General features: G+C 41.0%; 1 protein-coding gene across 1 annotated transcript in view; it reads right to left on the reverse strand.

The window, feature by feature from the left end:
• The window catches only part of cspg4 (chondroitin sulfate proteoglycan 4), a gene marked incomplete at its 5' end in the record, with an annotated part of 54683 nt that extends 30912 nt beyond the window's left edge, over positions 1-23771 (reverse strand). The window contains one exon of the mRNA XM_083665996.1: positions 23702-23771. Coding sequence (XP_083522122.1) covers positions 23702-23771 — 70 coding nt within the window. The remainder of the gene's footprint in view (positions 1-23701) is intronic.
• Positions 23772-24281: the final 510 nt, after the last annotated feature.

The raw sequence follows: 24281 nt of genomic DNA on the forward strand, positions 1-24281 counted from the left end.
GAGTGACCCCTCCTGCCTGCTTAGAGGCTGCCTCATGGGGAGAGTCCTCTCATGCAGAGTTGTGATGTCAGATGCATAATTACAGGGAAAGAGATGTGGAGACGTCATGTCATAGCCACCGTAGATCGTTACGCATCACAGGACAACGCGCATTGCCTTCTGTCTTTTGCGATAAAGTATGGCTCACCAGTAACCAGGCGCACTCCTTTACGCATTCCATCCTGTAGGCCTAATTTCTCCCACTGAACAGAGTGAGGACACACGGTCTATATTTCTCCTGATTGCCCCGCATTGGCAGGGGGACCTCAGAACAGCTTCTTTACGCATAACGTTGGTGTCTCCCATTGCAGAGGGACTTGTTATCCACACGTTGATGAACAAAGTTTTACATACAATGGCGTCAGCTCTACGGCTTCATTTAGATTTATGACCAACATTCTTTTTTTTGCACACTTCAGGCAAAGAATATTGACATTGCTGTCAGTTGATGATGAATGCTCATTTGGTGGAGCGTAGCGCTGACACACACAGAGTGAATGGGCGGAGGAAGACTATGAACCTGGCTGAGAGATTTGGTTGCTGAGAGCTGAGGAAAAAGAAGAATGTCTCAGCTATTCACCACTGAAGGCAAATACCCCATTGAGACTTCTTCACCTAAAATCAATGCTGCTACTCTGAGCTTGGATACAGATAGGAGATGAGAAAGGGGTTTGCTGAGGTTTGTTTGTTTCATATCGGTCCATAAAAAGAAAATATTGGTTACTACCTTGGATGAGATAAGATTGTTGTGTGTTAGCGATTATGGCAGTATGGATAAGCATCATTAGAGAACACTATGATAGCCTACAGAATAAATGGTTCTCATAACATTGAATGCATACCTTATGTACATTAAACAACACTGTTTATTCCCCTCATGTTGGGCAAGTACGTACATTGCATTGTCGTCTAATGAATACATCTGGTACTATATATAAGTATTGATTTCACAACTATATCTGTTCTTCATTCAAACGAATAGATCCACTCATCAATGCTCCATGTGTATAACAGGCATTCTAGGATGTCTTCTATCTTTGTAGCTTTAGGCTGATAATATGTCATGATGATGATGCTTTGACAGATATGTGCCCCCGGGGAACAATTGTTCTTTCGTTCACCTTCTTTGCTTTCCATATCACTGCTAATGTATAACACACACTCACTGTATACCCGCTGCATGTCCTTCTCCCAGTATAACAGACCTTGGAGAAGTCACATGGTTTGGTTTATCTCCATACAACAAATCTCACACACACACACACACACACACAGACACACAGACACAGACACAGACACAGACACAGACACAGACACAGACACAGACACAGACACAGACACACACACACACACACACACACACACACACACACACACACACACACACACACACACGGTAGAAATCCGACGATGGGCTCATTGTAATGCCTGGAATGGAATTAAGAATGGTATCAAAAAGTTGTGTTCTAACTTCATCAGCTTATTTCTACCTCCACTAGCCTCCCTTGATATACAGTGCTCTGCATAAGTAATGGGACAGTGAAGCATTTTTTCTTAATACTCCAAAGGTTTGGATTTGAAATCAAACAATTAGTATGAGGGTGAAGTACAGATTCTCAGCTTTTATTTGAGGGTATTTGTGTACATATTGGTTTCACCATTTAGAAACACTTTGAATACATTGTTCCCCTATTTCGGGGTAATATATATTAATGTAATGGGGCAGATTGATACATTATAATGTCCAAATAAGGCACTCATGTCTAGTATTTGGTAGACAATCCTTTGCATGCAATAACTACCTGAAGTCTGTCACTCAATGACCCCACCAGATGCTTTGGTGATGCTCTGCCAGGCTTGTGACCTTCTGCAATCTTCAGTTGATGTTTGTTTTGAGATCTTTTTGCCCAAAATCATATCATCAGGAAATTAAATCTGAAGATTAAAATGGCCGGTCAAGACCTTAGCAGTTTTTGGCCCTGTTTTGGGTCATTGTCTCACTGTATGATGATAATTTCTGAATGAAATTTGGAGCATTTTGCGAGAAGACAAGATGTTTCTTTACACTTCAGAATATTTCTGCTGCTGCCGTCAGCAGTTACATTATCAATTAAGACAAGTTAGCCAGGTCAAGTGGCAGCTATACATGCCCAAACCATAATAGCCCCTCCATCATGTTTCACAGTGGTATACTGTAAATCTTGGCCAGATGCTTTATTCTTCAAACATTCCACTTGCACTCTGGTCCATGATAATATTCATCTTATCTGTCCACAATACCTTTTTCCAGACCTCTGCAGGCTTTGTAGGTACTTTTTAGCAAACTGAAACCTGACTATCCATTTTGAGGATAACTAGTAGTTTGCACCTTGCAGTGAAGCCTTGTTCAGTTGTTGACTGCGGACACATTCATGCCTACCTCCTGAGAGTGTTCCTGATCTGTGGGACTGTTGTTTTGGGGGTTTTATTAATTATCGTAAGCATTCTTCCGTCACCCACTGTAGAAGTCTTCCTTGGCTTACCAAGTTTGCAATTGCTGAGCTCACCAGTGCTTTCGTTTGAATGATGTTCCAAAATGTTGATTTTGGTAGGTTTAAGGTTTTGGCTATGTTTCTGATATTACAGCCTCATAATGGCTTCCCTGACTTTCATTGATGTTGCCTTGGTCCTCATGTTGACAGACACCAATAGTAGACTCCAAAGCCAAACGCAAAGCCTAGAATCAATACTAGATATTGAGAGCTCTCTTATGACTGCACAAATGATGTGAACACACCTGACGAACCAGAATCACTTTTCAAGCCAATTGTCCCATCACTTCCCTGAAAGCTAACAGATACTGCATATTACTTGACAAATAAGCATCCATATTGTATGAGTTAGTGATAATAAGAAGAGGAGTTAGTAATAATAAGACAGATGATTGAAGAGGTTTCGACCATTATATGATGGGACAGGCAGAGATTATTCATACGCAATCATCATTGTTCCCTGAAATATTCCTAGACAAACACCACCCCTTGGAAAGTTACATAATGTTTGGTTCGCCACTACATTCTCAGAATGTTTGGCCTTATAAAATAATTCAACCTTTTGAAAATAGGAGGTTCATCCATTTTATGATTGCCTGCTAGTTATTAAGGAGGAACCTCCATCTGCAAAGATGAACCTTTTTCCGTTCTTCCTTTGCCCCATTAAAATGAAAATAATACACTGTGTGCATATACAACAAATGAGGAGAAAACGGAATGGGGCCTCTTTCAGTAGGCCAGACCAAAACCAAAACGATCTGCAGATGTGCTCACCGGTGCTTACCCTCTAAGTAAGCAAACTGTCCTTGCAGAATTCTGAAATGTCAATATGTGTGAGAATATACAATATGATCCACATGGTCCACACATGCACATGTCTACAGTAGTAGTACTGTACCTCTTGGGGAATCAAATTCCACCAGACAGGATATAGCAATCATGAATCTCAGGGATTAGGTTTTGGAATATTTCACAGATCTGGATGATCTCTTGGGCTGGCAACATGCTTTCTGGAAAGGTCTTGGGTAGGATTTGATAAAAAAAGGGTTGACAAAGTCCTCTCACGGTATGGCGTCTTGAACAGTTGAGAGGAGATAAGGAGAGATGTGAAAGACATGAACAAATGTATTTTTTAACAATAAGTTAGCAATAATGATCGCATATGATCGCAAACCTTTAATATGTTGTTGTCAACATACCTTGGGGTTTTTGGCTTGTCACACAGCTGCATTCTTGAAATGATTTTCCTCAAAGATGTGAAAACATTTCACTTAAGCATAATTTACCAACAACAAACAACACAAGGAACCAATTTGCAAGCTATCTTAACATTCCAAATAGATTTCAATGCATTCGTGGGTGCACATGCTAGAGAGACTTGCTGTTAGAAAGACACAGAAGTGCTTTGATACTTAATGAGCGAACATTTGATTTCATGGTACTCAACACGATGATCCTTTATTTAGATACAAGGAGAATGCATCAGTGAGGAGTGGAATTGCACATGCCAGACATTCATGAGGGCTCATGAACACTGTCATTGGAGCTTTCAAACCATGAACGAGGATGACGTTTATAACATCTGTCCAACATGGTGCAATGTTTTTATTTATCTCTTGATCTGTTTGACTTAGAGTTGTAAAATTTGGCACATATGGTCAGGGGTACAGTATGAGTTCAACTCAATGAAACATTTTACATGAAAAGACCTTTGTCCATAGATATATGTATACTCAATATTCAAGCAGATCCACAAAGTGGCTTTGGAGAAGATTTATTAAGTTACATTTTAAGCACAGATTTTAAGCACAGCTTTGAGTTGGAAAAAGCCAAGTTACAGACATCAGACTTCGAAAATAGGGTATTTGTTCAAGTATTAGTGTTTTTTATGACGTAAGAAAAAATCCCCCTCATCCAAAATAAATGATGGGGGTTACAAGACTCTTCAAGAGTCTTGTCAAGAGGCTGTTCCTACACTGTTCTTCCTCTCATAGTGGGTCGGCTCATACTGTACTCGAGGGTAACATCTGTTAGACCTCTATATTACCTGATATACATCTATATTACCACAATGTAGGGCTCTGCTCAATACAAATCAGTGTTTTGCTTCTTGTTCTTGTTGCTCCCTTACACATCGCATCCTGACCATAAATGTATGTACAGCATAATATAACCTGGTTTGAGATTATAAGAAATGGACAGGCTGTAGACAGCTGAGCAGGGGAATGCAGGTATGGAATTATCTGAGATCAGAAGTAGTCTTAGCTAAAGAGTGCCAGGCCTGTGTATGTGTGAAGCTGCCATACTGCACCCTATGTGCTAATGATTAGCAAAGGCTTGAAATATCAGCTGGCATGGACAGGGTTCTCATTGGTTTGCCCTCCTTCATTATACCCTTATTCACACTACATTATATCCTTATTCACACTACACCTTATTCACACTACCCTTATTCCCTTACTACGACTACTACTGAATTAAGCTGAGCTGAGCTGTAAGAGGGCTGACCTGGTTATGCATCCACCATAGTCTCTATGGCCTTGTTGACAGCCCACTCATGGTTCAGAAAGGACTTTATAGGTATATTGTACGTAGAGCCAGAAGTTTTTCCTGGTTAACATGGTGCTGCTAACTGCTATATGGCTCATGATCAACACTGCTTCTCAGCCCTCCTGCAACATTTACTGACCCCAAAACTGTCATCATAAACAGTATGCAAAAGCTCTGTGGAAAGCCAAGAATGAAAAAAACACAACCTCATCTTTTTCTGTTGTGATTCCATATGAACTAGGCAGAAATAAATCTCCTCTGTTTGTGTTGCTAAACTAGATTGATTACTCCGGTCTGCTCGGCAGCTGTTGTCTAATCCAGCTATCTCCTTTGAACATCAACCAACAGTGCTGTATCCAATGGCATTACATGGTTTCACCAAGTAGGGTGCGTTCCTGGATCATCTTTATTATGGACCCTGGACCAACAAGTCTGCCAACTAATCAGACCATCGTGTGCCCTTGTGACATCATCAACATGACCAATGTGTGTCCTTATGACATCATCAACACACCATCGTGTGCCCTTGTGACATCATCAACAGACCATTGTGTGCCCTTGTGACATCATCAACAGACCATTGTGTGCCCTTGTGACATCATCAACATGCGCAAGATGTGCCCCCTTTTACCTGCCAAATAGTGCATCACATGACTTGCTGTGGGCTGCTGCAAATTATGCACTACTCTTCAACAAATGAGGTAAGCTATTCCTTTACCATGACCCTCAAGATAAAAGGTTACAAGTACAATGTTACATTTTTCTTTGTTTAAGTATGATATTGCTGAACAAGCACTGTATGCTGTACAAGAAACATTTACACCAGAACGATTCTGAAAGCACGGCAAGATTATTAGCAGATCCTTGTAAAGAGTTTTATTTTACTAGCCATTCAGTTCCGAACAAGATCCAGTTATTGTTCTTCAGACTTTGTCCATGAGGATGAATTTGGAAGAGCATGGAAAGAACATGCCACCCACTGTGTCAACCAGTACTCCCTTCCATCTTCTACTTACTGGCATTGAGAAATACTGTAATCATGGAGTGAAAAGCAAGAGACTCTTAAACTAGCAACTACAAACTACGCCTATTCTTTCATATCCCACCATTCATAGACTAACGTTTTTGTTTTCAAATGATTAATGTTATGTTAATTCCAAAACTATGTAAGAAGTAAAAAACTTGCAGTCACTTGAACTAATTGCTAATCCATGGGACCGAATGGACTGCCAAATCTACAGTACCAGCTGCAGGATAACTAATATGTTTCTATGACAACTACCCCTGTCAGCTGCATGTAATTGGAGGTCGATGCTACCCAAAATATTATGCAGCTAGCTACCATGAAGCTGTCGATTTCGTTTGGCTTGACTTCAGCCTAATGATAACTCTCTCTCTCTCTCTCTCTATCTCACACACACACACACACACACACACACACACACACACACACACACACACACACACACACACACACACACACACACACACACACACACACACAGCCTCTGCATCAACAACAATAACAACATGGCTACGTCCAGGACACTAGCTGCCAATGCAAAGCAATATGTGTAATATCCGGTAACCAAGGCAAAGTTAAAACCAATATGATAATTAGCTGACTACACTTTGTTCTCAGCTCGCTGTTTGTGCAGTGAAGCTAGATCATTATGCACTGCTAGCCAATTAAGGACCGATATCACATTGCTTCCCAAAAATACCCAACCTGAACTTGATGGACACTACTGCAGCTAGCAACACTGTAGCCTAATAATAACGTGTCTTGTACTGCAATTTGATATTGGCCTTATAGGCCTAGTAAGTAGCTACAGTGTGGATAGTATGCTAATAACAACAAAGAATATAAATTATATATGATTTGATGTTATTTCTATGAGTAAAACCATGTTTTATTGAGATTCTGTGACAGAGGTGGAAATCGATGATGGGATGGAAGGATGAAAGACATAACACGCAGAAAGCTATGAATGATGCAATGTCACACATTACATATCTCACACTATCAAACATTTTCCAACTCTAGGGGCATAGACCTTCCAAAAACGTCCAAATGGTACTAATGGCCAAAATATAAGGGTCTGGCTCATGGACTATATGTGTGTAAGTATTTTTTGCACCTTACCATGAAATGATAAATATCTGTACAATAAGTAGAAGTATAATCATTTTTCTCTTTTCATGTCCTCCAATTAGGGGAGGGTTGGGGCAGGGATTTGTTTTTAATAAATAAAAAGGGACTAGAAATTATGTAAGTGTAAATTGATAGCATGTTGAAGTGTGCTTACAGAGACACATCAATAAATACAACAGCAACAACAACAAGTTGTTGGCAATAACCAACCAGGTCAACCATACCTTGATCTTTGCTGAGTGTGATCTCATTGTGTGTGTGTGTGTGTGTGTGTGTGTGTGCCAAGATTGATTAATTTTGATTAAGATTCACAGCCCTCTAGTCAGATTGTGTAAGGAGTCTGTTGTAACGATCAGAATGTCACTACGAAACATACTGGGAGAAGCCATTTGGTCCAGAAGGCTCTCCCTTATAGAAAGCTCTCAATAATAGCATTGACATTGGGGGATGCAAACAACAAAGGCAACCGTGACTCAAATTAAGCCAATCTCCTAGTTGCTCTACCCAGAGATTCAACTCAGCAGGCCTAAACACCCAATCACAGTGCGCTCATTTGCACAAATTAAGTGGATGGCGGAGTCAATTAACTAATTAAGGCGTACATGGTAAAGCAAACACACGCTATTGTCTCTGTTAGTAAAACAAAGGATGAGGGCAATATAGAAAAAGGCTTTGAAGAGGGGGGGCACGAGGAAGCACACACACACACACACACACACACACACACACACACACACACACACACACACACAAACACAAACACAAACACAAACACAAACACAAACACACACACACACACACACACACACACACACACTTCTGCTCAGCAGCATTGTAGAGCTGATGACACATGCATGTGCTGAGTTTTACTGCGCAGTTTCCCTCCAGACTCAACCATGCCAAGCTTTGAGGTGGTTTTGGAGTCATGGGAAGGAGGCTCTTTTTTTAAATGTTTATGAGGTACAGGGCAAATCCATTGCAGGCAGGAGGGGCCAACTGCAGGGAGACTGGCCAGCAAAAAGAAAAGCAAACAAACGGGCATAAAAGTTATTTTTCACAGGACTACTGTCAAAGAGGCCTTTGTGTCCTGAACAACCGATGCCCAAGCGGCACTCTGCAATGTCGAACAGGGTAAAAGATGGAAAGAAAGACGGAGTACAAAATGTACCAAGAGGGAGGAATTTTGGGCAACTGGAAAGGATGTATTTAGGGAAGAGATCCTCTTGTAAGCAGTCCTTGTTTCGCCAGAAGGTCTTCTTGGCATTTAAGTCAGGGGCGTTGGTTCTGTTTTCAGAGGCGTCGCATTCACTGCAGCAGCACAACTTCATAAGAGTTTAATATACAGTGGCCTGTGTAAGTCATGGGACAGTGAAGCATTTGTTCTTCTTTTGGCTCTATGCTCTAAAGTATAGATTCTCAGCTCAGGTTTCACCATTTAGAAATGACAACACTTTTTATACATAGTCCCCCTATTTCAGGGCACCAAAAGTAATGGGACAGATTCATATAATATCCAAATGAAGCACTCATGTTTCGTATTTGGTTGACAATCCTTTGCATGCCTGAAGTCTGCGACCCATTGACCTCACCAGATGCTGGGTATATTCTCTGGTGATGCTCTGCCAGGCCTCTACTGCAGCTGTCTTCAGTTGTTGTTTGTTTTGAGGTATTTTTGCCTAAAATCTGACTTCGCCAGTCAAGAATTTTCCTTTTTTTGGCCCTGAAAAACTCCCTAGTTGCTATGGCAGTATGCTTTGTGTCATTGTCTTACTGTATGATGAAGCGCCATCCAATGCATGTGGAGGCATTTGCTTGCTCTCATGCAGACAAGACCTTTCTGTACACTTCAGAATACGTTCTGGTGCTGCCGGCAGGTTTCATCAATTAAGTTAGCCAGTTCTAGTGGCAGCTATACATGCCCATATACATACAGAATACTTTTGCGATTGCTGAGCTCACCAGTGCTTTATTTCTTATTTTTAATAATGTTACAAACTTGATTTTGGCAAGCCTAAGTTTTTGGCTATGTTTCCGATATTTTTGATATTTAATGGCTTTCTTGACTTTCATTGAAGTCTCTTTGTTTTCACATGTTGACAGACACCAATAGCAGATTCCAAAGGCAAACCTCCAAAGGCCAATTGTCCCATTTCTTTTGGCGCCCTGAAATAGGGGGACTATGTATAAAAAGTGTTGTAATTTCTAAATGGTGAAACCAATATGAGCGCAAATAAACTCAAATAAAAGCATCTCTACTTTAACCTCATAGTTATTGTTTGATTTCAAATCCAAACTTTTGGAGTATAGAGCCAAAAGAAAAAAACATTGCTTGACTGTCCCATTACTTATGCAGGGCACTACATATAATAATGTTACAGCTATAACAGTGACAGTCAACTGATGTGGAAGAACTAACAACAGCAACAGTCAAGTTCAATGAGGAGGTCTTGTTAAAAAATAAATGAAATTAAATATAATCATGCATTCAGTTTGACAGACGACTCAAAGGAGATATAAATAGCTAATGTCAAATCACAACAGCACAGCAGGAGTTACATAACTCAACAGTATATTCACAGACCTGTTGATTCATATGAGCACAACGCTGTTTTGAAAATAGTTGTTGTTATATGTTGGGTAACATTTAACCTTTCATTTCACATTTGCAATTTAATAACTCATTATATCAAGTATATAGCTACATGTTACAGGCTTTGTATTCCCAGCCATGTTATATTCAAAGACCTAGTGATAGGTGAACTTTTCACCTCAAACTACAGTAGACTCTCTGGTGGAGATATTAGAGATATTAAGAGATATTAGTATGTTAACATCACTTGCTGGTTTGTGCTATTATCAATGTAGTTGTTGCAGGCCGCTCTTGTCAGCTTCTCCTCCAAAAATATACTAATAGCTGCAATAAGCTCATCGCTGTTTGTAGCCACTGATTCTATTCAAATGTATGTCATGTGTGTTAATATTTGGATTGTCACACACAGTTACCTACTGATTTACAAAGCCATTGTCCACAATTGTGCCTCTATTCAAATGTATTTGAAAAAGAAGAATGAAGAATTAAAAGAATGAAAGGCTATACTGTAAAATAATCACCACTATTTGTTTAAGCCTATTGTCTATTACAGCCTATTGCCTATAGAAGAGATGGGATCAAGGGAACAGGAGGAAACATCTACTGTACACTCACATTTTGTATGTGAGAAATAAAAGCAGGTAATTCCGTCAGTATTGTAGAACTTTATTGAGTATTGTAGAACTTTATTGCACATGTAAAAGATGTAAAATACTCAAGCTGACTCCCTACTGCTGTCATAGGAAGCCGGCGACATCATCACGGTAGTGGCAACTTAGTAACTTTTGGAGTATAGAAAAATGCTTCCCTGTCCCATTACTCATGCTGGGCACTGTATTTTACACTAAATGATTTAATGATGACTTCAAGGGGTTTTAATGTGTGATATTCCCAAGATGCTAAAATATAGATATATACAGTAGGTGACAGTTTAAAAGGTTGCCGCTGGTGTGACGATTACTTACGCAGGGTGCTGTGTGTATGATGTATGGCCTGCAGTTCTTAACTTCTCAACAGCTGCACATCATGTGTATTTAATTCAATGTCTCAGATGAATTCCACAATCAGAATGAACCATTCTATATCGACTGCGACTGTATGCTGTTGTAAGCCATACTGTTTCTACATGATTACATTACTTGGTCTGAATACATACCAACCAGCTGGGTTTATTATGTGCTATGGACCTGCCTCACTGCACAAATATATTTCCATAAGGCCAATGTGTATGAATGGGTGAATGCATTTTTTAAAATGGTATAATGGTCATATTCAACATGTGGAATGGATATGTATATACAGTACAAAACATTTCCAACTGTGGTAAGTCACAGTTGGACCAAGGTCTTTCAAAACCTTCATTGGGCAAAAATAATGGTTTCACTTTTAGTGTAGTAACAGTGAGGTCATTCTCAATCATTCACTCCCAAGCCTTGGGCTGTTTTCTTCAGCTGTTAAATATTGTATCATTTCAAACTTGTATGAATTCAGAGGGGAGGAAATATCTCTGTAACAAGGAACACCTGGCAACAGTTACTAGGTCATTGATAAATCCTATGCAGTTTTTATCGGAACAGTCAGTCATATATTACCCAGTTCCTCTCTCAGTAGACAGAATCTGATTGTTTTGGGACTTTTCCGTTGTTTCCAACCACACACATTCTTCAGTGATATGCTGCAGTCAAGAATGGGTTCAAACACAGACCACTGTTGGAATTTCACAGTATGTCTTAAAGAACTGGTATTTGTCCCTAGTACTTCCATTTTAGCCTGATGAGGGGTATCGCTACGTTTCTCAAAATCAAGAGAATTCCATTTTCAGCATCCCATTTACATAAATAACAGAGATCTGTTTCAACACATCTGAATTTATCCTTTACCTTTGTGCAAGGTAAAATCTTATCCTGATCTGTCAATGAATCATGTATATCAGTTAGATTCATATGTATTTCCTTCCATATGTGTGGAGGTGGTCCAGTGACCCATGCATGTGTGATGAGTAGCCTTGGAGACTTGAACACATGTTTTGGCTGCCTAAGCAAATGCCTGGGCATCAGTTCAGCAGGATAAAGCAGCGAATCTGGATTCAAACCCAGTCGTTTACATTGACGCTGTGACCCTGGTGAGTCTCTGTGAGGACTAAACTAAATGCTACTGGGTTGGCTATCTTTCTGCAAAGACTTTGAAAGTTTCTGTGCTAAATGACAGCAAGGCCTACAAGCACAAAACCAAAATGTCATTCCAGTGTCAAACTCCCCTTCGACCCCAAATGTTGAGTAGGCACTGTGAGTGGGTTGTTCCTTGACTTGACGGTTGAGCAGAGCTCCCCCAGTATCAGTTCATGTCTGTGTTCACTTGTAGACCACAGAATGTTTCTGGAATGCTAACCAGCTTACACCAAGACAGATGTCAGGTAACGCCTGAACGTTCCATTCCAATAAATGTCCTTTTGAATTTCTGTGAGACTATGGGGAATACAAATCGTGTTTCCATTCAAATATGGACAGAATTTCACTTATGCTTGACTTTTCTAACTGTATGTTTAATCTTGAAAACATTTGGTACAGTACCTTACATTGTGCAAGGAGGTCAAGATTTCAGTTAATGAACTACTGAAAAGACATTAATTGATGAGAAAAATAATGGTATCCACCAAAAAAACAAAACATCTGAGAGGCAGTTTTAATTTGAGTGCTTGAACAGTTCCCCAGTTGACTAGAACATACAGTGGCTGCAGTGAAACAAATACAGATTGCAGAAGTATCAATGAACTTAAAAATCAACTTAAACGTGAAGTTGTTATTTTGCTTGCGTAGCAACCAGGCCTGAATTCAAATCGTATTTTAAATAATTTCAAATATTTAGCTGTGTGAACCAATGGAATAGTCCCAAAAGTGCAAACCCTGCCCAGCTGGCACTCAAGCAAACGTTCAAATACTATTTTTCTATCCAGGTCTGCAGTGTAGCAACACTGAGACTCGAGTAACAATATAACATTGACATGCTGTTTTATCACTATGCAATACCAATAAATTACCCTTACTATTATCAATTATTTACGTTGTAAAATATGAACACAATGTTGTCACTAGAGTCATTACAGTGTTACTGTACTATACAGATGTAGAGCAACTATATAGAACAACTTTCAGATGTTTTCAAACAAATCTCTATTACTTATGTAAATGGAATGCTGAAAATGGAATTCGCTTGATTTTGAGAAACATACCCCACTAGCGATACCCCTCATCAGGCTAAAATGGAAGTGCTAGGGACAATTAAGCAACTGTGAACAAAGGTATAGGGATAGGGAACGCAGGCCTTTAGATGTTGTACATGAAATTGTGGCTATCCAAACTTTTTTTGCAATGTTATATTCTATTTTGTTGGACTCGAATGATACTTCATGATTTCCTTCCCAAGAACACATGGGTGAAAAAAATATGTGTTTTTCTCAATTTCTCTATCCTCAAATCTATCTTTCTATCTATCTATCTACAACCACTATTTTTCAACAGGAACAGACTTCGACCCTGTACTATCATTCCAGAAATTAGAACGCTTAGAAAGCTCTAACTACTTACAGAATCCCTCTATTGTTTTGTGTGATATCACATACAATGATAAATAAGTAGGGCTACAGTATGATGCATTATGCATCTTGGTGATGTATTATAAGGATCTCATAACTATTATGAGCTGTTATGGGAGCTTATAGCAGTTGTTAGAATGAACTATAAAACACCCTTATAAGGTATTATGTGCGGCCTCATAAAAAGCTGACGAAATAACATTGACAAATGACAAAGACATACCATGTTGATTACATAGACATACAATGTTGATAACAGTCACCAGAGAATGCCTCAAAGGACCTGTAGTACCATTGGTGTGTATGCGACGCTGACATTTGTTTTTTAATAAAGAGAATTTATCATCAGTGCTTAGTTTGTGGGATAAATCAGCTGGGATGAATACCAACGCTAAAATACAGTGCAGGAATTTTCTTCAGTCAACTATGACTGTATGCCAAAGACACCACAAAAGTGTCTCACCTAATTTTTCCTTTGCATCGAGAGCAATAGTTTATTTTCTCTTATTGGAGAGAGGGAGCGCACCAGCGTTAGCTTGTTGGAGTCAGGTAGCCATAAAAAAGGAGGGTACATTTGTTTCCTTAGGCCGTGCCCTGAACTAATTGCTCCCCAATAGTTACACCTTATGGGTGGCAAATTACTCACACACAGTCAATTAGCAATCCCCTATACATGTTTATCTTACTGTACTGTACTTTATGATTCCTAACATATTTGGCAACACTGTGACCAGATGTGGTAAATTCCAATATTACAATGGAAGAATGTTTCAATTATCTTGGCCCTATGAGCCAATCTCAGCATTGCAACAGCAAACAGTTCACCGCAAAATACTGGCCATGACTTTTTCTGTCATCTAAAACAGTTTGGCCTTAAATTAGTTTACTATGCAAGTTGCCCTGTATTGGCCAAATAGACAGATAATCAAGATAATATTAGATAGTTAATGTCCATCATTATCAGCATACACAAACTGTTTTAATGAGGCTTATACTAAATTGCATGCATGTGCTACTTGTATACGTAACAAGTCAACATAATTCGAGTTACATTAAACGTTTGTGAAGTGTTATTACATGTCTATGTTATATGTAGTACATTATGCTTGATAAATTGGATTACCCACTTAAATTAAATTACCCACTTATTTACTTTAGACGATGTGTAAAACTACAATTATCAAGTGCTGCAAATCAACACACAATAAAGACCTCATTGCCCCACTGCATTTCATTACCCTAGGCGAGGGTTTGGTCCGTCGCCTGGCAGGCTGGTGTCACGTGACCAAGACTCAGCGCTGTCTGTGAGGTAGACACAGTTTCCCTCTCAGCTACTGACTAGGGTTACAGCTTAGTCAAGCCCTGCTCCATGGGACAGACCATTTCCTGTGGTTATTTAAAGCCTTCGTGGCTGAGGGATGACGACATGGCTGTGGCCCCCAAACACTTCTGAACCACAGCAACCCCCCACCCTCACCCCCACCCCCACCCCAACTCTCCCACCCCCCAGAGCTCTCAAACAGGCCTTTTCCTCAGTGACGTGTGAAGCAATGCACTCAGTGTTGGGCTGCCCGGCTATATTTATCCGGCGCAATCTATTCACGACTGTCAGCGGCTGCCAGAGCCAAGGCCCAGTGCTCTCCTCAGCCCCCTTGATTCTGTCTGAACCAGTCTCCGAAGAGACCGGCTGGGCTGCAAACTACCCAGAACCCTTCAGTGTCTTCATCAGCTCTGATGAAGATTTCCACACAAGAAAGGAGTTGGCATTGATATGTCAGATATGTTTCTCTGTCAGCACCTATCGCTCGCCGTCTGCTGCCAGACCCACGATGTGACAGTCATGTGTCATATTCAGGTCAGCTGAAGATGGCAGAGAGAATTTAGCAGACAATTGTGTTGTTGTTATGTGTTGTGGTTTGGTGAAGGGACACATTGATGCATAGAACTATTGTAGACTTGGCTAATAGAGTGTCGTCCTGAAGAATCCATGTGAACTCCTGACCCTGAATTTAACCACTCATACTTCCAACCTTACCCTAACCTTAACCACTTGTGCTTGCATGCTTATAACTCTAACCTATAACCCAATTTGTTCAGCAATAGTTGACAATTGGAAATTGGCTGTCATACCTTTAGCATCACATCCTCCCATTAGCGAATAGGCATTTGAAACAGAAATAGACAGATGACATGCTGTGTAACACAATTTGGTTCAGTCTCCACAGCAGTAAAAGTGAAAAAATATGATATGGAAATAGCTGGGGGCTTCTAACCCCATAAATGAGACTTTAGAACTATGTTATCCTTAATTGCCCTCTCCCTTGAAAAATTCATCCCTAGTTGGGAGTTTGAAATCCCATGATTAACCACAGTGGCCTCATGAGTGTATGACTCACATTCACTCTGGTCCTGAGGGACTCTCCCTAGTAGAACTAAGTTGGTGCCTCTTCTATAATGTCTGACCCAATGAGTCATAGGAACACGTGAGGTACCGCCAAGGCTGTCTGTGTTTGTAGCAACAACAGAATGAAAATCCCTGGAGGGCTGTGCAATGTATGCCCCTTCAAGCACGTCTTAAAAGATATATGTTTATCATATGCTGAAACTAGACATTCTCTTTTGAAGAGATGCATTTTCCATTGTAAGATCACTAATGTAGACTAGCCACAGCTGACGTAAAACTTGGCTTTAACTTAGCAACTTTTCACAAAAGTTCTCATGGGTTCCATAGTAGTATAAACACAAAGTTGTGTTGATACAATAACAGTTAAGTGCTCTCTAAAGTCTGTGAATGAAATATGGCATTTTTTTAATTTTAATTCATTAGTAATTGCGATACTATTTCTGCTTCAAGCTTTCTCAGTCGGTAACAGAAGCAGTTTTGTCTATATTAGGCATGAAAGCACAGTGACATTTTGAATAAACCTTACAACATTGGCCACGCCACTTACCATCAGACCAGACTCCAGATGTTTGTGTAAAACCCTCAGCCCTTTCCTAACACAAGCTGCTGAATCATCCCAACACTGCAGACATCTCATATCATTTATGCAACTTAGTGCGTCAGAGGTAAAATGTTGAAAATAGTGTGGTTTTATGCATGTCTTCTGGTGTGAGAATAATAAGATCAGTTATAAAACAGCTGATTATGTTGGCAAGAAATATAATATGAAATTGCTAATGCAAATTTTCTTGAGCACATCAGAGATGTCCATAAAGACCATAGAGGGTATACATATCAACACATCTGCTCATGCATAATTCCTACTTTCCGAAAAACTGGCAGGTCTGTCAAGGAGAATTTCTCTGGAGTTATCATTTTCAGCTGCAAAATCCCCCCCCCCAACAGCTCTTATCCCAAGAAAATATGCTGGGTAATGATGTTTCACTGGTGTTACACTTGCTGCTCCTCTAGCCTGGGGTAGAAGAAGGTAGTAGATTTCTCTGGGAACATATTACAAGTTTCTACCACATTGTTTTGTGTATCTTCCCATATACACTCTCTCCACAGCTCATCTTTGTTCCTATCATTGACCCCCCAAGGGTCAATATGCAATCATGAGTCAGTGATATTCACCATGAAGCCAACTGTTACCCTTCTTATCAAAGTTGTCACACACCCCACATCAGGGGTGACCAATCCTACTCTTTGCCAGCTACAGTGTTGGCTTTTGGTCCAACCGAAAGCTTGCAATAAATAACACACCTGATCAGGTAATAGAAGTCCTGATCTGAAGCAGCTGATTAGTAGAGTAGTAATAGTATTGGTATAATTAGTAGAGTAGTATTAGTACCTGAGTTGTAACAAAAACCTGCTAAGTGAATCGATCTGATTTCACAGAGTCTATACTGTAGGTTGAAAAGGGGAGGAACTGTACCAGAGCCACGTTCCATTACGTCTTAATGGCAAAAGACACAGTCCACAGGTCAAATGTCAACTCATTTTGAAGGCATCTCTGTCAACTTCAAAATCCTAATATATCTCTTTTACCTTAAAGGGATGTTCCACCTGTTTTGGCCCTGGCCTTTGGTGATTAGCCCAGACAGTTTTTAGCTTCATTAGATAGATACCGAGTTGTCATATTTTGGGCCTCATGGGGCACCATTCATTCTGAAACTCCAATTCGACTCACATTATGACAGAATCCCTCTCTGAAGACTTTTTTTCTGAAAAGTGATTTTGTTATGCTATAATACACTTTTGAATTTTCATTTGTCATAGTAATAAAATAAAAAGTAGATAACAGCGTAGTCAAGTCTTCAGAGGGGGATCCTGTCATATTATTAATTGGTTTGGGGTGTCTGGTAGGTGTTTTGGACATACAGTGCCCTGTGTAAGTAATGGGACAGTGAAGCATATTTTTTCCTTTTGGCTCTACATTCCAAACGTTTGGATTTTAAATCAAACAATTAATATGCGGTTAAAGTAGAGATTCTCAGCTTTTATTTGATGGTATTTCTGTACATATTGGTTTCACTGTTCAAAAATTGCCTAACCCTAACACTTTTTATGTCTATCTGTAAACAAGAAACATAGCCAAAACCTTAGGCTTGCCAAAATCAACAGTTTGGAACATCATTAAAAATAAACAAAAGCACTGGTGAGCTCAGCAATTGCAAACGGACTGGTAGGCCAAGGCAGACTTCCACAGTGGATGACTGAAGATTGCTCACCATAATTAAGAAAACCCCTAAAACAACTGTCCCACAGATCAGGAACACTCTCCAGGAGGTAGGTGTGAATGTGTCAGAGACTACCATCTGCAGAATATGTCACCAGCCAAACTACACAATGTTTCACTGCAAAGTGCAAACCACTAGTTATCCTCAAAAAGGACGGTCAGTTTAGTTTGCTATAAAGTACCTAAAAAGAATATGAATATTATCATGGACATGAGTGATTGCAAGACAAACATTTGGAAAAAAAAGGATCTGCCCAAGATTTACAGCATACCATCTCATCTGTGAAACATGGTACATGGTGTGTTAGGTTTGGGCATGTATAGCTGCCACTAGAACTTGCTAGTTTGTCTTAATTGATGATGTAACTGCTGACGGCAGCAGCGTAATGTATTCTGAAGTGTACAGAAACACCATGTCTGTTCGAATGCAAGCAAATGCCGACAAATTCATTGAATGGTGCTGCATCATACAGTAAAACAATGACCCAAAACATACTGCCATAGCAACTAGGGAGTTTTTTCAGGTCCAAATAGTGGAAAGGTCTTGACTGGCCAAGTCAATCTTCCGATTTAAATCCAATTGAATATGCAATTAATTTCCTGATGATAACATTTTAGGCAAAAAGACCTCAAAACAAACTGACAAAACAAACAAAACAAACAATTGAAGATGGCTGCAGTACAGGCCTGGCAGAGCATCACCAGAGAAGATTCCCGGCATCTGGTGGGGTCAATGGGTCACAGACTTCAGGCAGTTATTGCATGCAAAGGATTGTCGACCAAATACTAAACATGAGTGCTTAATTTGGACATTTGATAAATCCGTCCCGTTACTTTTGGGTACCCTGTAATAGAAGGACTATGCATACAAAGTGGTGTAATTTCTAAATGGTGAAACAAATCTGTACACAAATACCATCAAATAAAAGCTGAAAAAAATCTCTACTTCAACCGCATATTAATTGTTTGATTTAAAATCCAAATATTTGGTGTGTAAAGAAGAAAAAATGCTTCACTGTCCCATTACTTCCTTAGGGCACTGTATTTCCAGAATGAATGGGGCCCTATATGTAACCAAATTGTCTGGGCTAATCATCTAAAGCCAAGGTCAGAGCCAAACCAGGCAAACATGTTAAAAAGGTGGAACATCTCTTTAAAACTGTGTGAGCTCATTGACCAACTCACCTTAGTGGAAAAATAAGCTGCTACCCATCCTGCCTCTTCTAAAGTAGTCTGTATCTGTATGTGATTGACACAGAAGGGGTTAAAACAACACTGATGCATACCACAAAATGCCCTTTGATCTCCCACTTCCAGGATAGAGTCTGGGACTCTTTTGTTTGTGTACAGGAACTCCTTTGTGTACGTTCCTGGGGCTAAATGAGGTCTGTGTGTGGGCCGCCTGCTATGCAGAGATCATTCACATAAATATGATCTGAGCGGCCCAGCATTGACAGCCAACAAACTCACAGAGAGCACTGTGGGAAAGACTGTTGCACATCTGCCAGTAGATGCTGCAGGAGGAAGTTCCCTTGGCCTATATCAGCCCTGAAACTGGGGTTGGTTTTGCATTTTAGCCTCAGATGAGAGTAAGCTGATCTGAGAACTGTGCTCAGAGGTCACTTGCCAAGTTGAGATGTACAGACACTTCTGTAGATCGGACAGGATGACTGTAAGCAACATTGCAAAACCCCCCACAAAAAAATAGGACAAGAGGGTGCCACTACCATTTAATTTAGCTTATACCTAACTCAAGTGTAGGGGGTATAGGGGCCAGGGGCGGCAGGTGGCCTAGAGGTTAGAGAGGCCAGCCAGCAATCGGGAGGTTGCTGGTTTGATCCCCACCCTAGGATGTGAGCTGGTACCTGGAAGGTTACTGGCGTCATATCTAAGGCTCCTACCACTGCCTTGTGCCCTTGAGCAAGGCACTTAACCCCTAACTGCTCCAGCGGTGCCGAATATGGCTGCCCTGTGCCCAGAGCTCTGTTCTCCCTTGGGGGTGTGATGTGTGTGCGTTGTCTTGGGAGGGGTGTGCACGTGTCAAATTCCTACAAATGATGAGAATTGATTGCATGGCCAAATAAAGAGTCTTCTTCTTCTGGACAGGGCCTAGATCACAAACACTGTCAATAAAACACCTCAACCCATCGGAGCAGAGATGGAGTTATATCAGGGCATGGAGAGGCGAGGGGGCAGGGGGTGGGAAGGAGGGGGGTTAGTCCAATTTAAGAACTTGGGATTCTCGCATTGGACATTGCCTCCGGCCACAGCCCAAAAAGGTCATTAATAAAACACAAGACTCGCTCAAACTTGCTTTCCTTGAACTGCCAGCATGAAAAGCAGATGGGGAGAGAAAGCGGTGCTTAATTAGAAATCAACATTGATTTTCACCTGTGCTCTGCAATGTTATGAAGTCCTTATTTCCATATGGTTTCAAGCTAAAGGTTGTAGTAATAGAGCACTGGGAAAGGGCTGACTCACGACCAACCCTGTACCATCTGTAGTTTCTGCATGAAGACAGGGAAAGCGATATGTGATTAGGACTGGATTCAAGCCTTGTCTGTTAAGCAGAACTAAATATTTTGATTTACACCAACTGCATTTACTACAGTAGTAGTAATAACATAGCACTGTTTAAACTGTGAGGTGAAGCGGAGGTCACCAAATGCATCCATCAGAGCACTATAACCCACCAACAGACTAATCTCATCAATTCCCCAATGCAAATATTGGCCTTATTAATCTTGTGTGCAGACACTTGTAGTCATGCTGTTCGCTCTGCCAACTTCCCAAAGAACACATGGGCTCCTTGTGCAGATGCTCCAAGAAACCAGGCATAATCCATATTTGTTTAGCCCATTACCATAGCGACATAATACGCCGTGGGAGATAATGGCTCTGCCGTCTTGAAATGCAAATCCCCATCTAAAGCTTTCAAATCAAAGTACCAACACATTCTGGAACAAGTAATTTCTCAAAGACTCAACACACCAGAGAAATCATTAGGTGTGATTTATATTGCGTTTTTTCCTGTTGTACAATGTGTTGTTGTAGGCTGCATTCTGTTTGGGCAATGGAGAGTGAACATCATTGATACAATATAATTCAATCATTGTAACTCACCATATCCCTAATGCCCATAGACCCTTTCACCCCAAGGAGAAACGTTTCTCCAACCCAATTTTAATTCTGTATTCTATACCACAAATGTCTCCCTAAGTAGCCTGATATTGCAACAACAACTGTTGCTTAATTAATGAGCTTTGTGTCTCATAACCTAGTCCTCACCATGCCACTGCTGAGGAAAGTAAGTGGGGTAAACAGTTACATCACAGTCTCTGCCCAGAGATAACTCTTAGCTCCTAAATCCAAACAGACACGTATCCCATCTTTTCTGATCTGCACATGAGTCTAGGACCCCATCCAGAAACAACCTCTAGCCTCTAAAATTGGATAGGCAAGACAGTAGTAGCTCCACTTTACCCTTCGATAGGCTAGATGGAATTTTTGCCATCTTGCTTATTTCTATCCAATCCTTTCAGATCTTCACACGTGTCGAGGGCTACGGGCAGGCTCAGTCCAGCTGGGACGCATGTGGCGCCCCCTGTGACACAGGATCAAGATGTAAACACAGGGGAGGAAGTGAGGTCAGTGATGCACATTCCAGGTAGTTTGGGAAGTGTCACTGACAGCTTGCGGAGTGCTGCAGAGCGAGAGTTCTAATCAGCCACTGTGGAACATCTGGTCAACATTAGCATTAAAAGCTATGGATCAACGGGTTAGCATTATTAGCATAAAGGATGTGGTGTGTCATTAGATATGGAGTAGGATGACGTCATGCCTAGACATTGACCTTCGCGCCTAGACCTTTTGTCCACCAAATGGTTACGGTTTAGAATCTGGCTGGGTTAAACTGATCCTAGATCTGTGCCTACTACTGGATTATTCTCCACAGAGCATTAGATATATCAGAGCAATATCATTTCTATGCCCAGACATTAAGATTGACATTAATATGTTTAACTAGACTCATATCAATCAATATGATTATTGGGGAGATAATCCCAGCAAACTACAGTGTCATCCAAATCTTCAGATTATTTTAGTGGTGAGTTGATACATAATTGACTGTTTGCAAAATAATGTTGAGCTTGATTAACTGGCTGATTGACCAATCACTGCATAGTCGTGACATAATGGATTTTGCAAACAGTCAATTGCAGATCGAAGATAGACAAATTAAGTGGTGATCATGAGAAAGTTGAATATGGAAACTAAATCCATTTCTCTTGTTCAGCTTTAATCCTGTGTCACTGAAATTATCTAACAAGCAGTTTTCCACAATAATCAAATGACAATTTCTTTCCTTAACACATCAGTTTGCCAATGTTTAATTGGAGTGGAATTTTCGATGTGATTTTGAGGATCTGATAGCCTGGGTAACACAATAGACTAAACATCTGCAGAAAGGCAGGGGGGTACTCGTGCCAAAACACCATGTGTACAGTTCTGTGTAGGATTCAGTAAGCTTTTCAAAGACATCGTTTCATTCCCTCACTGGGCTCAGGGGCAAATGCCAGATATGCCCTCCCCCTCCCATAAACTCTACAGACCCGGTACCCAGTGCCGCACACACACACACACACACACACACACACACGCGCACACACACACACACACACACACACACACACACACACACACACTTCTGAGACTAGACTCAGAGACTAGAGGGACGGGGAGAAACTGCATTTTAACTAGTGAGGTGTTGCTGTTGCTGCAGCTGATTCAAACTGCACTGTGGGTTCATTATATGGACCATGCAACATCCATAAGAGAAGTGAGAGAGGGTAGCCAGTGTTCTACCCCACGATCCAATCTCACTTTCTCTTGGTTGGTGAAGTGAAGTCTCACCTGCTCCCTGTACTGAGCTTCCTCTGAAAGAGAGCCATTCACAGCCTCAGGAAGGACCTCAGCTCACCTCCCAGTACAGAAGGCTAACTTAAACCACTGCGACCTCCACCAACACACTACTCCCACAAAACCTTCCATCCCTGAGAGCAAACATCACACTGACTGACTGACACACGGCAACATCTGCTAACTGAGACCTTTTTGGCCACCCTTCCAGCACATCGTCCCCGGTGTTCATGCTCAGTGTGAAAAGTTTTTTTTTCTCTGCACAGCAATGAATAGTCTGAAAGGCCGAAGAGAGGAAAGTGTAAGGCATTTTAAGAGAAGAAAGTTTCAAATAAGTAAAAAAAGAGCTGTTCCAGACTCAAACACAGCAAATGGTGTGGGACTAAGTTTCCCCATATGCTCTGGCCTGAGGCATGTTGCCTGTCTACCCCTTAACAAAGTTGAGATGGGGTTGAGGGTACGTTTATCCTAGATCAGCAATTAGAAGCAACATCAACCCAAGCCAGCTGATGCGAATGAGATTGATGTATGGAAGTGACTGACTCCCCTGTCCCCATGGCTACAGCTGTGTCCTTTTTGACAGGGGGTGGAGGGGGCAGAGGGGACACTAATAGCTGACTGACTAATTTGGCTTGCACTTACCTCCTTGGCTGGAACTGAGCAGACATAGCAGGGGCAAAAAGGCACACAGGACCAAACGCAGGGCTCTCATGTTACCGGTGTAGTCCGCGACTCTATGCTCTCCATTCAAAGGGGACTGCCTTCCAGTTTTGGGACCTGAGAGCCTCTCGCAGCCTCTACTCTATGGAAGGGGCTGGGCCACAGGGAGGAAGGCCCCTGAAGTGACGCCCTCTTGTTGCACCCCCCAAAAAAGACGTGCCTAGCCCTTCCTGAGCCTTCCTCCAGCCTCTTCTCACACTCCCAGAGACACAACGCCCCTGGTGGAAAAAAGTACACAATTCTCTCCCTCTCCCTTTCTCTCTCCCCTCGCTCTCCCGCCCCTTCTCTCAAATTACTGGCCACTCTTAAAGTTGAAGAGCTCTTTTTGTCTCTCTCAGGAATTGAAGTGGCCTTTGGAGACTGGAGGCTGGTGCTGTAAGGATAAACCTTTTACTTATAATTAAAAGGAAATAGGGGATGTTTCACTCTTGTGTTGTCTCCCATGTCTCAGAGGTTGCTGCTGAATTTGATCACTGCCTAGTTTTCTGTGTTTCATTAAACA

This window comes from Argentina silus, assembly GCF_951799395.1.
Source record: "Argentina silus genome assembly, chromosome: 3".
NCBI classification, from domain to species: domain Eukaryota; kingdom Metazoa; phylum Chordata; class Actinopteri; order Argentiniformes; family Argentinidae; genus Argentina; species Argentina silus.